The following is a 14,289-nucleotide window of genomic DNA, read 5'->3' as shown; positions in this document are numbered from 1 at the left end:
TTTGTGGTATTGGTGGGTAGGTTAGGCATTGGATTCATGTGTGTCAAGGGCTAGGTGTGGCCATCGCCTATGCTATCTACCGTGGGTTATTCCGTTAAAGGAATCTGGCGGTTGTGTTTTCCGTCCAATGCCTGCTTGGTGGGAGGCCATGGCACGACCCTCAGTGACATCAGGGTGAGCCTATAGTTGGATTATCATCAACAGGCTCCACCTACTGTTGAATAAACCCACCTCCTATAGTCATCCAATGCCTAAGCCAATACCTTTTCACTGCTGTAATCAATAAAGTTGTGGCCTTTTCTTGCCCATTAACCTTATATCACGTGTCCTTGTGTGTTTATTTCACATAGCGGGGGTCGGGCCCTCGATCCACAACATTGGGGATAGGGGGCAGCCTTGTCTTGTACCTTTAAATATATTGATTTCTTCTCCAAACTCTCCATTAATAATAATTTTTGCTTGGTTATATATTGCATTCATACCTTTTTGGAATTTTTTGCCTAGACACAATTCTTTTAATAGTTTTTTCATAAATTCCCATGAGATTTTATCGAAAGCCTTCTCTGCATTAATTGAAATTAGGGCTGCTTGTTTATCTCTTCTTACTTGTAGATATTCCATTATGTCTATTATATTTCTAATATTATCCTTTATTTGTCTTCCTTTTTCATACCTGCTCTGCTACCCTCCTTTTCAGACACCTCCACTTGCACACAGACCACCCTCGTGGAATCCATACAGGACCTGAGGAAGTAAGAACAGTAGGGCATCCTGCCCCTAGGTAATTAAAGGAACAGGTAATCAAAGGAACAGGTCGCTCCTACTGCGGGTTGTGGAGTTGCTGGTACGTCACTAGAGGACGTTCCAGAATTCGTTCCAGAGGAGAAAATTTATTAGGAAAAGAAACAGTTAATTGATTTAAGGTAAAGAGAACAGGAGTTAAAGCGCAGGAAGGACATCCATCAACAATATCCTTAGCTTGTGTCAAAGGAATGAAAAATTATGTTATCAGCTGCATAGTTCCCTGATGAAAAAATGCATGGGTATCAATTGCATTAGAAAATAATGAACAGAATGATTTCAGAGCAGAATCAGCATGTTGATTTCCTTCTGAAATTACATCTTTGAAATCCTGTATGGGAGCAAATGTGAGAGCAAACACGAGTAACATGTTGTTGTTGTTGTTGTTGTTTAGTCGTTTAGTCGTGTCCGACTCTTCGTGACCCCATGGACCAGAGCACGCCAGGCACGCCAGGCACCTCTGTCCTCCACTACCTCCCGCAGTTTGGTCAAACTCATCCTGGTAACCTCAAAAACACTATCCAACCATCTCGTCCTCTGTCGCCCCCTTCTCCTTGTGCCCTCTATCTTTCCCAGCATCAGTGTCTTCTCCAGGGAGTCTCCTCTTCTCATGAGGTGGCCAAAGTATTGGAGCTTCAGCTTCACGATCTGTCCTTCCAGTGAGCACTCAGGGCTGATTTCCTTAAGAATGGATGCGTTTGATCTTCTTGCAGTCCATGGGACTCTCAAGAGTCTTCTCCAGCACCATAATTCAAAAGCATCAATTCTTCGGCGATCAGCCTTCTTTATGGTCCAGCTCTCACTTCCATACATCACTACTGGGAAGACCATAGCTTTAACTATACGGACCTTTGTTGGCAAGGTGACGTCTCTACTTCTCAAGATGCTGTCTAGGCCTGTCATTGCCCTTCTCCCAAGAAGCAGGCATCTTTTAATTTCATGGCTGCTGTCACCATCTGCAGTGATCATGGAGCCCAAGAAAGTAAAATCTCTCACTGCCTCCATTTCTTCCCCTTCTATTTGCCAGGAGGTGATGGGACCAGTGGCCATGATCTTTGTTTTTTTGATGTTGAGCTTCAGACCATATTTTGTGCTCTCCTCTTTCACCCTCATTAAAAGGTTCTTTAATTCCTCCTCACTTTCTGCCATCAAGGTTGTGTCATCTGCATATCTGAGGTTGTTGATATTTCTTCCGGCAATCTTAATTCCAGTTTGGGATTCATCCAGCCCAGCCTTTCGCATGATGTATTCTGCATATAAATTAAATAAGCAGGGAGACAAAATACAGTTGACAATCAGTTGTTCCATATCCAGTTCTAACTGTAGCTTCTTGTCCCACATAGAGATTTCTCAGGAGACAGATGAGGTGATCAGGCACTCCCATTTCTTTAAGAACTTGCCATAGTTTGCTGTGGTCGACACAGTCAAAGGCTTTTGCATAGTCAATGAAGCAGAAGTAGATGTCTTTCTGGAACTCTCTAGCTTTCTCCATAATCCAGCGCATGTTTGCAATTTGGTCTCTGCTTCCTTTGCCTCTTCTAAATCCAGCTTGCACTTCTGGGAGTTCTCGATCCACATACTGCTTGAGCCTTCCTTGTAGAATTTTAAGCATAACCTTGCTAGCGTGTGAAATGAGTGCAATTGTGTGGTAGTTGGAGCATTCTTTGGCACTGCCCTTCTTTGGTATTGGGATGTAGACTGATCTTCTCCAATCTTCTGGCCACTGCTGAGTTTTCCAAATTTGCTGGCATATTGAGTATAGCACCTTAACAGCATCATCTTTTAAAATTTTAAATAGTTCAGCTGTAATACCATCACTTCCACTGGCCTTGTTATTTGCAGTGCTTCCTAAGGCCCATTTGACTTCACTTTCCAGGATGTCTGGCTCAAGGTCAGCAACCACACTACCTGGGGTGTACGAGACATCCATATCTTTCTGGTATAATTCCTCTGTGTATTCTTGCCACCTCTTCTTGATGTCTTCTGCTTCTGTTAGGTCCTTACCACTTTTGTCCTTTATTACGGTAATCTTTGTACGAAATGTTCCTTTCATATCTCCAATTTTCTTGAACAGATCTCTGGTTCTTCCCATTCTGTTGTTTTCCTCTATTTGTTTGCATTGCTTGTTTAAGAAGGCCTTCTTGTCTCTCCTTGCTGTTCTTTGGAAATCTGCATTCCATTTCCTGTATCTTTCACTATCTCCCTCGCATTTTGCTGCTCGTCTTCATATACCTGATCGACTGTAATGAGGGAGAGATCCTCAAATGGAGTCTGTTCTTCATCTTCCATGCTAGGGGAAGAACTTGTCCATCTATGGTTAACTTGTTCTTACTCTTTGTTTGGAGGATCTTATCTTTCATACAAATTGATGTGAATACAATGATGCAGTCTTATTTCCTTTTAGGTTTTGTTGCTGCTCTTCTTCTCTGTGCCTGGATTCCCCCCCACCTCTGCCATTTTCCTTTTGGTGAGGGGTGCCGGGACTCCAAAAAGACACTGCCGAAGTTCCTTTGGCTTAAGCTTCCTTCCAAACCTTTTCAGGGGTCGTTTAGCCAAACGTTGCCCCTCACAATACCAGTGTATGCACCGACTTGCTTACTGTGATTGGAGCTCACTCATTGCAGTTGTGTTAAAAATTCTGAGGGAGTCCATTCCACTGTTGGACAGCTCTTACGTTAGAAAGTTATTCCTCATGTTTAGTCAGAAACTCATTTTTTTGTCATTTGAATCCATTGGCTTTGGAGCAGCAGAAAAAGAATGATAACAACAACATAACCAACCATGCATGTAAAAAGTCAGTAGGGATATGGAGGGATTTCCAGTGTTTTGCACCCTCGGCCATATGTATGATTATCTCCCCATGGGGCAGAAGTTATGGGCATGTCAGAGGTGCAATGAGTTCCTGGTCCCCTGGGATCAAGTTCATTCCTTTGAGGCCAATGTGTCAGAATTAGAAAGTGTACAAGAAGCCAAGGCAGCGGTGAAGAAGGCCTTTGGGGAGGTGGTAGCTAGGTCCCGCTCCCACAACGACAACCCCAATGATGAATTTTGAATGTGATTTGTCTTCACAGACGACTTCCAGAGGAACACAATGTCTCACCTCTACCTGTGTTTGCTTCTTGCTGGTCTCTGTGCTTTTGCCCAATGTCACTATACCCCTGACCACAATGAGGATCATGACCATGGCCGTTCTGCTCCTGCTGAAGGTGAAAGAGATCTGCCCTCTTTGAAGATAGCCAGAGGAAATGCTGACTTCGCCTTTCGATTCTACCACCACGTTGCTTCGGAGAGCACTGAGAAGAACATTTTCTTTTCCCCTCTGAGCATTTCCACTGCCTTGGCCATGGTGTCACTGGGAGCTAGAACAACCACGTTGAGTCAGCTTTTGTCAGGACTTGGCTTTAACCCATCAGATATCACTGAACCGGAAATACATGAGGGTTTCCATCATCTCTTACGTATACTGAACCGCCCCAGTGCTGAACTCCACCTGAGGATTGGGAACACCCTATTCACAGATGACCAAGTGAAACCCCTGAAGAAGTTTGTGGATGATGCCAAACATTTTTATGAGACGGATGTTCTTCCGACTAACTTCAAGAATCCTGCAGTAGCTAAAAGTCAAATCAATAGCTATATAGGGAAAAAAACGAATGGGAAAATAGTTGATGCTGTCAAATGTCTTAACCGAGAGGCCCTAATGATTATGGTGAACTATATTTACATGAGAGGTAAGTCAGATGGACTTGTTTTATACAGGTTTTGCTTCTTGGATGTTCTCAGTTTAAGGTTTAAACTTTAAGCTGTGGTTCAGATTTGTTGGTGCTTTAGTCTGGAGTCATCATCTGTCCATTGTGTGAGAAGAATCTTCTCAGACTTCTCATCACAAAGAAATTCCTTTAATCAATCAGCAAATTGACCTCCACCATTATCGAAACAAATCAAATATATTGTGATTACCATTTCCTGGAAATGAGATTAAGTAATTGGGAACTAGATTAAGAACAGAGATGCAAAGGCAGGTATCTCAGCACAGTAAGATGCCACTAAACAGAAGTTTTTATTAAAAGCTATGAGTAAAACAATTAATATATTGAAGAATTAAATGACATGTATGCTGTTATTGTTCTTTCCGTAAGCCAATTGGGAAAAACCTTTCAATTCTCTGCATACAAGAGAAGGAGACTTCTATGTGGATGAGGAAACAACGGTGAAAGTCCCTATGATGAACAAAGTCAGCTGGTTTGAGACTTACCATGATAAGATCCTGTCCTGCAAGGTTGTGAAGCTCCCTTACAAGAGCAACGTTTCAGCATTATTTATTCTTCCTGACCAAGGGAAAATGAAACAGTTGGAAAATGCTCTTAGCAAAGACGTTTTGTTAAAATGGATGAATTCAACAAAATCACAGTAAGTGTGCATGCTGTAGTGGAAAGAGTGTAGTACATATGTGTAGGTGTAAATATATTGTTATGAGTTTGAGGGGTAGTGATAGGCTGTGTAATGACCAAGTCCGTTGTAATTCCAGAACAGGATCAATTGAGCCTAGACATCGCTGAGACAGGAGTGCAAACAAGCTAGGAATGTGGGCTTGGGAGAGCACATCTTTGATTAGAATTCTGTCCTCCATATGACACCCAAAATCCTCATGGCACATTTTTTTCCAAAGCAATACCTCACTAGCCTCCTCCATATGACACCCAAAATCCTCATGGCACATCTTTTTTTCAAAGCAATACCTCACCTCCTAGATGGAGGAGATTCATAGAGACCAAGCGGGCTTTCTCCCTAGAAGGCATTTGTCAGACAACGTAAGGAATATAATTGACATTTTGGAAAAGTTAGAAGTGGATATAAACACTAAAGCAGTCTTGATATTTGTGGACGCGGAGAAAGCCTTTGACAATATTTCTTGGATTTTTATGAGAAAGAATCTCCGGGGAATGGAAGTAGGCCAAGGGTTTGAAAATGGTATAGGTGCAATTTACTCTGAGCAGAAAGCAAAACTTATTGTAAATAATGTGGTTACAGAAGAATTTAAGATAGAAAAAGGGACACGTCAAGGGTGCTCGATCTCCCCATTACTTTTTATATCAGTCCTGGAGGTTTTGCTGAACATGATTAGAAGGGACCAGCAGGTTAAAGGGGTACAGGTCGGAGCTAAACAGTACAAACTGAGAGCATTCGCAGATGACTTGGTACTTACATTACAAGAGCCAGAATCTAGTACAAAAAGGGTTTTAGAACTAATTCAAGAGTTTGGTCAAGTTGCAGGCTTTAAATTGAATAAGTTAAAAACTAAGGTATTAGAGAAAAATTTAACAGCTATGGAAAAAGAGAGGTTTCAGAATGAGACAGGATTAACTGTGGTTAAGAAAGTGAAATATTTGGGGATAAATATGACAGCTAAAAATGTGAACTTATTTAAAGATAATTACGAGAAATGTTGGACAGAAGTGAAAAAAGATTTAGAGATTTGGTCTAAGTTGAAGCTTTCCTTGTTTGGTAGAATTGCGGTTATAAAAATGAATGTATTGCCTAGAATGTTGTTTTTGTTTCAAACATTACAAATTGTGGACAAGATGGACTGTTTCAAGAGGTGGCAGAAAGATATCTCTAAATTTGTCTGGCAGGGCAAAAAGCCCAGGATAAAATTTAAGATTTTAACTGATGCAAAGGAAAGGGGGGGATTTGCCCTGCCGGACTTAAAACTTTACTATGAATCAGCAGCGTTCTGCTGGTTGAAAGACTGGCTGCTTCTTGAGAACACGGACATTTTGGATTTGGAAGGTTTCAACAACGTTTTTGGGTGGCATGCATATTTGTGGTATGACAAGGTTAAAGCACATAAAGCATTTAAAAATCATATTGTCAGGAGAGCATTGTTTAATGTGTGGATTAGATACAAGGATTTATTGGAAAATAAAACCCCAAGGTGGTTGTCACCAAGGGAAGCTAAAGCTCTGAAAAGACCCAATATGGAGGCCAAATGGCCGAAATATTGGGAAATTTTGGAACAAGAAGGGGATAAATTAAAATTGCAGAGCTTTGAGAAACTAAAGGATAAAGTCCGAGACTGGCTCCATTATTATCAGATAATGGAAGTGTTTAGACTGGATAGAAAGATTGCCTTTCAGGTGGAAAAGTCAAAATTGGAAACAGAACTGTTAGAACCCAATATTAAGAATTTGTCAAAAATGTATAACTTGCTGTTGAAATGGAATACGCAAGACGAAACTGTGAAATCAGCCATGATAAAGTGGGCACAAGATATTGGTCATAACATTATGTTTGCTGACTGGGAACAGTTGTGGACCACCGGTTTGAAATTTACGGCATGTAATGCCTTAAAGGAAAATATTATGAAAATGATTTATAGGTGGTACATGACCCCAGTCAAGCTTGCAAAGATCTATCATTTGCCAGATAATAAATGTTGGAAATGCAAAGAGGCTGAAGGTACATTCTTTCACCTTTGGTGGACATGCCCAAAGATTAAGGCTTTCTGGGAAATGATATATAATGAACTGAAAAAGGTATTTAAATATACCTTTCTGAAGAAACCAGAGGCCTTTCTCTTGGGTATGGTCGGCCAATTGGTGCCAAAGAAGGATAGAATTTTTTTTATGTACGCCACAACAGCAGCAAGAATACTCATCGCAAAATATTGGAAGTTGCAAGAACTACCCACCTTGGAAGAATGGCAGATGAAGGTGATATGGGACTGGCAGAAATGACCGGCAGAATCTGAACCAGGGAAGAGAGACAGCGGAAGAAGATTGGAAGAAATTTAAGGACTATCTCAAGAAACATTGCAAAATTAATGAATGTTAGAATGACGCTGGATTGGAGAATATGTGGTTTACAGTGATAATGGTTAAGTATAGAAATGAAAGGTTAAAAATGTAAAAGGAAAATAAGGGAGAGGATTTGCTGAATTAATAATTGGAAATTAGAATACAGAAAGGGAAGGTATGAGGAAGTCGGGGAAGTAAGTTATAAGAAAATAAGGTAATTGAAATTATATTTGTTTTTGTTGTTGTTGTTGTTGTTTTGTTGTGTTTGATTTGTTGTTATATAAATTTGGAAAATTTCAATAAATTTTTTTATTAAAAACAAAAACAAGCAATACCTCACCTCCTCTTTCAACAGGAGAATAGATCTATTCCTTCCAAAGTTTACAATCTCTGGCAACTATGTTATCCAAGGGATCTTAAGAAGAATGCATATTACGGAGGTATTCACAGATCAAGCAGACCTCTCTGGAATTACTGGGAAGCCTGAGCTGAAGATTTCCAAGGTAGGCTTCTCAAAATTCTACAGGTTGACTTATATTTTCTTGCATCCTCCATTTTTCCACCAGAGGTACCCTCTTGCCTGAATTATGTTCAAATGAACATAATTTGGGGTACTTGAACCACAATCCCATCTCTCATGGAGAGGAGGAGCCAAAAATATTTGCTATTCCAGCTAGGATAAGAGGCACCAAAACCCCATCTCTCCCTCTGCTATAGCCTAATGGCATGTGTGGTGCTTGATGACAGTTGAGGGGGGAGCCCCAATGGAGCTGGTCTCCCAACAGAACTGATGGAGAGACTCTTAAGCCCCAGCTCTCCCTCTTCCCTTGGTCATGCTATCTGGGGCTGATGGGATCCAAAAACATCAGGAGGGCCACAGTTTCCCCACCTCTGACACAGAATTTTCAACAGCAGATGATTCGGTACCAATTGCTTTGCAAAGACTGCAGTTAGCATTGGAGAAGGAGGAGAAATCTGATATACAGTATTTGCAAGCTTTGTGCAGACAGTATCATTTATCACATACCTGCTTTACTCTCACCTGCTCAGGCACTGTAATTTTTTTTACGATATATACGATATCTTTATTGTCATTGTGCCACACAGAACAATGAAATTGAAAATGTACATAAAACATTCAAAAAACCCCCAAAAACGCTAAAACCCCATTTTAAAATACAATATACTATAGTGCTGATGAACCATATGCTGTGTGTATTACGGAGCATACCGTATTTTTCGCACGATTGGACGCACCGGACCATAGGATGCACCTAGTTTTTTTGGGGGGAAATAAAGGGGAAAAAATTCCCTTTATTTCCCCCCCCAAAAGCAGGTTAGGGAAACCGAACCAGGTCGAGGAACAGCGGGATAGTGGCGCTGCGCCTCCCTGCTGTCCCCCGAGCTTGTGGGGCTGGCTGATGTCTGCCTGGCGCGCGGGGCGCTCTGCTTCAGGGCGCCCCACCCGCCGGGCGGCAGGCTGCTATCCGCAGCATGGGGAGCCCTGCAGGGAACTCCTGCAAGGCTCCCCACGCTGCGGATGTGATCCCGAAGCGCCAGGCGCTCTGCTTTCAGGGCGCCCGACGCTCCGGGAAGCAGGCTGCTATCCGCAGTGTGGGGAGCCCTGTGGGGAACTCCTGCAGGGCTCCTCACTCTGCGGATGTATGCCTGGCGCGAGGGGCGCTCTGCTTCAGGGCGCCCCACCCGCCAGGCAGCAGTCTGCTATCCGCAGCGTGGGGAGCCCTGTGGGGAACTCCTGCAGGGCTCCGCACGCCGCGGATGTCTGCCCGGCGCGAGGGGCGCTCTGCTTCAGGGCGCCCCACTCGCCAGGCAGCAGGCTGCTATCCGCAGCGTGGGGAGCCCTGTGGGGAACTCCTGCATGGCTCCGCACGCTGCGGATGTGTTCCCGAAGCGCCGGGAGCTCTGCTTTCAGGGCGCCCGACGCTCCGGGAAGCAGGCTGCTATCCACAGCCTAGACACGGCTAGCGGAGCGCTAATCACGAAGCTTGGGGCCTGCGGAGCTCAGCGCGCCCCAAGCTTCTGGGCGCCGGCAAGGTCTCCCACGGCTAGCGGAGACCTTGCCGGCACCCAGAAGCTTGGGGCGCGCTGAGCTCCGCACGCCCCAAGCTTCGGGATTAATGCAGCGCTCCGCTAGCCGTGGGAGAGCTGGGTTTCCCACGGCTAGCGGATAGCTTCCTGAAGCCTGGAGAGCGAGAGGGGTCGGTGCGCACCGACCCCTCTCACTCTCCAGGCTTCAGCGAAAGCCTGCATTCGCTCCATAGGACACACACACATTTTCCCTTGCTTTTTAGGAGGGAAAAAGTGCATCCTATGGTGCGAAAAATACGGTAATTTTAAAGCGTATTACTAAATATGTCTTTTATCCAGTTATATAAACTTTTGTATTTATCTGTTTATGTGCTGGCTACTTTTGGAAACCTAGTGTTTATAATATTATAGGAGTAAAAGGGTAATATTATATATGATGTATATATGAAAGAAGTGTTCGTATTTTTTGCATAATGAGCCTGGTATTGGGATCTTGCTTGTCATCAACAGTAAGGGAGAGAGACAAGAACTAGGAAAATATAATTATGGAGATGATTGACATCAAGATTTTCAGAAAATTCCTTCAGTTCCTTGAGGCTGACTGATACACAAATATGATGCTTAGAACTGGTTAGAGGAACCAGATCAATAGGTAATCAGTGTGAGAAACAACCACATGATGTTTCTGAAGACATTCAGTGGATTTGTTTGTTTTGAAGGCCTAGATTTTCTCATGATAAAATCCTGAGTCAGACACAATCTTGCACTAATTTTTGTTGTATGTCTTTGCAGGCTATTCACAAAGCTTATTTAAATGTCGACGAGAATGACACTGAAGCTCCAGCTACTACTGCTATTGAAATTGCTCCTACCTCCCTTCCTCCTGCACTGGTGTTCAATGCCCCCTTTCTGTCGGTGACTGTTGACGAGGAAACTGATACTGCCATCTTCATGGGAAAAGTCACGAATCCTACTGAGGCATGATTGCTCAACTTCTGTTGCAGCACAGAAAACATGGGATTTCCAATATGAAGCATGATTGATAAGATGCCTTTAGGTATCAGAGTGATTACTGTCACATGTTCCCAAACCGAACAAATAAAACACTGATAGAATTGTCTGCAAAATCACTTGGCGTTTTTCTTTCTTTTCTCACAATCTTAAAAAATATGTTGTTTATTTTAAGTGTGCTCTTTAGCATTCACTCCAGGATCATGCCATTTGAAAGATCAGGTTAACAGTATTTTATTATTATCTCTCATGCCTAGCTGCAATCTCAAAGCTGTCTAACTCTTCCCCCGGTTGTGTGGCCTTTTCTTTTTCTTTTTTTTAAAAAATAATTCTTATTAAGTTTCCATTTACCAAATTAAACATATCAAACCAATTAATCCAAATTGTAACCATACACATCATATAATCCAATTACCGTATTTTTTGCTCTATAAGACGCACCAGACCACAAGACGCACCTAGTTTTTGGAGGAGGAAAACAAGAAAAAAAATATCTGAATCTCAGAAGCCAGAACAGCAAGAGCGATCGCTGTGCAGTGAAAGCAGCAATCCCTCTTGCTGTTCTGGCTTCTGGGATAGCTGCGCGGCCTGCATTCGCTCCATAAGACGCATACACATTTCCTCTTACTTTTTAGGACGGAAAAAGTGAGTCTTATAGAGCAAAAAATACGGTATTTCCCAATTGTAAATTTTTTTTGTGGGGAGTACCCATGCTTCTTGATCGGCAGGAGTCCAATCCTCGAATATTTCTGCTGCTTACATATTTACAATGATATTTTCAGTCCCTCTTCTTAGTCCTTGTCGTTACTCATTTTCCTTTTCATTCACCTCCGAATTATCTCCGCAAGTGCGTTAAAAAAACAATTATTTATATTTCTGTGTGGATTCTGTATTGCTCTCTCGTGAATCACTCTCATCCAATAGTCCAGGCGTTTCCACTCGAGCGGGCAATCGCCATCTTGCCATTCCGATGAAATACAGTCTAATAGCCCGCTCCTTAACTTTCCAGACCTGTTGCATCATAAATTAGTCTTTTCCAGGAGGGCTGCCCCTTCCAGTTCACAATCTCATCCAGATAACAAATCTTTGGCTCGCCACGGCTAGCGGAGACCTTGCCGGCACCCAGAAGCTTGGGGCGCGCTGAGCTCCGCACGCCCCAAGCTTCGGGATTAGCGCAGTGGTCCGCTAGCCGTGGGAGAGCTGCGCGACGTCGCGGGGCTCTCTCAGGGCTAGCGGAGACCTTGCCGGCACCCAGAAGCTTGGGGTGCGCTGAGCTCCACATGCCCCAAGCTTCGGGATTAGCGCAGTGGTCCGCTAGCTTTGGGAGAGCCGTGCGACGTCGCGGGGCTCTCCCAGGGCTAGCGGAGACCTTGCCGGCACCCAGAAGCTTGGGGCGCGCTGAGCTCCGCACGCCCCAAGCTTCGGGATTAATGCAGCGCTCCGCTAGCCGTGGGAGAGCTGGGTTTCCCACGGCTAGCGGATAGCTTCCTGAAGCCTGGAGAGCGAGAGGGGTCGGTGCGCACCGACCCCTCTCACTCTCCAGGCTTCAGCGAAAGCCTGCATTTGCTCCATAGGACGCACACACATTTTCCCTTGCTTTTTAGGAGGGAAAAAGTGCATCCTATGGTGCGAAAAATACGGTAATTTTAAAGCGTATTACTAAATATGTCTTTTATCCAGTTATATAAACTTTTGTATTTATCTGTTTATGTGCTGGCTACTTTTGGAAACCTAGTGTTTATAATATTATAGGAGTAAAAGGGTAATATTATATATGATGTATATATGAAAGAAGTGTTCGTATTTTTTGCATAATGAGCCTGGTATTGGGATCTTGCTTGTCATCAACAGTAAGGGAGAGAGACAAGAACTAGGAAAATATAATTATGGAGATGATTGACATCAAGATTTTCAGAAAATTCCTTCAGTTCCTTGAGGCTGACTGATACACAAATATGATGCTTAGAACTGGTTAGAGGAACCAGATCAATAGGTAATCAGTGTGAGAAACAACCACATGATGTTTCTGAAGACATTCAGTGGATTTGTTTGTTTTGAAGGCCTAGATTTTCTCATGATAAAATCCTGAGTCAGACACAATCTTGCACTAATTTTTGTTGTATGTCTTTGCAGGCTACTCACAAAGCTTATTTAAATGTCGACGAGAATGGCACTGAAGCTGCAGCTACTACTGCTATTGAAATTGGTCCTACCTCCCTTCCTCCTGCACTGGTGTTCAATGCCCCCTTTCTGTCGGTGACTGTTGACGAGGAAACTGATACTGTCATCTTCATGGGAAAAGTCATGAATCCTACTGAGGCATGATTGCTCAACTTGTGTTGCAGCACAGAAAACATGGGATTTCCAATATGAAGCATGATTGATAAGATGCCTTTAGGTATCAGAGTGATTACTGTCACATGTTCCCAAACCGAACAAATAAAACACTGATAGAATTGTCTGCAAAATCACTCGGCGTTTTTCTTTCTTTTCTCACAATCTTAAAAAATATGTTGTTTATTTTAAGTGTGCTCTTTAGCATTCACTCCAGGATCATGCCATTTGAAAGATCAGGTTAACAGTATTTTATTATTATCTCTCATGCCTAGCTGCAATCTCAAAGCTGTCTAACTCTTCCCCCGGTTGTGTGGCCTTTTCTTTTTCTTTTTTTAAAAAAATAATTCTTATTAAGTTTCCATTTACCAAATTAAACATATCAAACCAATTAATCCAAATTGTAACCATACACATCATATAATCCAATTACCGTATTTTTTGCTCTATAAGACGCACCAGACCACAAGCCGCACCTAGTTTTTGGAAGAGGAAAACAAGAAAAAAAATATCTGAATCTCAGAAGCCAGAACAGCAAGAGCGATCGCTGTGCAGTGAAAGCAGCAATCCCTCTTGCTGTTCTGGCTTCTGGGATAGCTGCGCGGCCTGCATTCGCTCCATAAGACGCATACACATTTCCTCTTACTTTTTAGGACGGAAAAAGTGAGTCTTATAGAGCAAAAAATACGGTATTTCCCAATTGTAAATTTTTTTTGTGGGGGGTACCCATGCTTCTTGATCGGCAGGAGTCCAATCCTCGAATATTTCTGCTGCTTTCATATTTACAATGATATTTTCAGTCCCTCTTCTTAGTCCTTGTCGTTACTCATTTTCCTTTTCATTCACCTCCGAATTATCTCCGCAAGTGCGTTAAAAAAACAATTATTTATATTTCTGTGTGGATTCTGTATTGCTCTCTCGTGAATCACTCTCATCCAATAGTCCAGGCGTTTCCACTCGAGCGGGCAATCGCCATCTTGCCATTCCGATGAAATACAGTCTAATAGCCCGCTCCTTAACTTTCCAGACCTGTTGCATCGTAAATTAGTCTTTCCCAGGAGGGCTGCCCCTTCCAGTTCACAATCTCATCCAGATAACAAATCTTTGGCTGCCCTCCCTAAAACCAAATTCCCTGCAACAGATGTCTGTCCTTCTCTATCAAATCTCAATTCTTGCTGCATCACAAAGAGAGCCTTTGTTTTTCCAAATCCTTCACCTTTAAATTCATATTATTTTCCCCCACACAGCTCATTTTTAATCCCATTTGCCAATGTTATTGTGACAGATCTTCTGAGGG

General features: G+C 42.8%; 1 protein-coding gene across 3 annotated transcripts; it reads left to right on the top strand.

Annotated features, from left to right (window-relative positions):
• The first annotated feature begins 682 nt into the window (after positions 1 to 682).
• Positions 683 to 10,646, top strand: LOC144326950 (alpha-1-antiproteinase-like). 3 transcript variants are annotated; one of them, XM_077924416.1, is made up of 5 exons: positions 683 to 781; positions 3,873 to 4,532; positions 4,941 to 5,211; positions 7,954 to 8,101; positions 10,440 to 10,646. In XM_077924416.1, the coding sequence occupies exons 2-5, from the start codon at positions 3,893 to 3,895 to the stop codon at positions 10,629 to 10,631; spliced, it is 1,251 nt and encodes a 416-aa protein (XP_077780542.1). In that variant the 5' UTR covers positions 683 to 781; positions 3,873 to 3,892; the 3' UTR covers positions 10,632 to 10,646. The 3 variants fall into 3 exon arrangements, with proteins under 3 accessions (XP_077780542.1, XP_077780540.1, XP_077780546.1); XM_077924414.1 differs by having other exon boundaries at positions 689 to 797; XM_077924420.1 differs by having other exon boundaries at positions 733 to 752.
• Positions 10,647 to 14,289: the final 3,643 nt, after the last annotated feature.

The sequence above is a fragment of the Podarcis muralis genome, chromosome 1 (assembly GCF_964188315.1).
Source record: "Podarcis muralis chromosome 1, rPodMur119.hap1.1, whole genome shotgun sequence".
NCBI classification, from domain to species: domain Eukaryota; kingdom Metazoa; phylum Chordata; class Lepidosauria; order Squamata; family Lacertidae; genus Podarcis; species Podarcis muralis.
The sequence above is the reverse complement of the archived record's forward strand: the minus strand, read 5'-3'. Positions and strand labels throughout refer to the sequence as shown.

Excerpts from the sequence above, each read along its gene's own strand:
- LOC144326950 (XM_077924416.1), top strand. The coding sequence starts at position 3,893 with ATGTCTCACCTCTACCTGTGTTTGCTTCTTGCTGGTCTCTGTGCTTTT. Across the intron at positions 4,533-4,940 it reads GAACTATATTTACATGAGAG|CCAATTGGGAAAAACCTTTC; the intron begins GTAAGTCAGATG and ends TCTTTCCGTAAG. Across the intron at positions 5,212-7,953 it reads ATGAATTCAACAAAATCACA|GAGAATAGATCTATTCCTTC; the intron begins GTAAGTGTGCAT and ends CTCTTTCAACAG.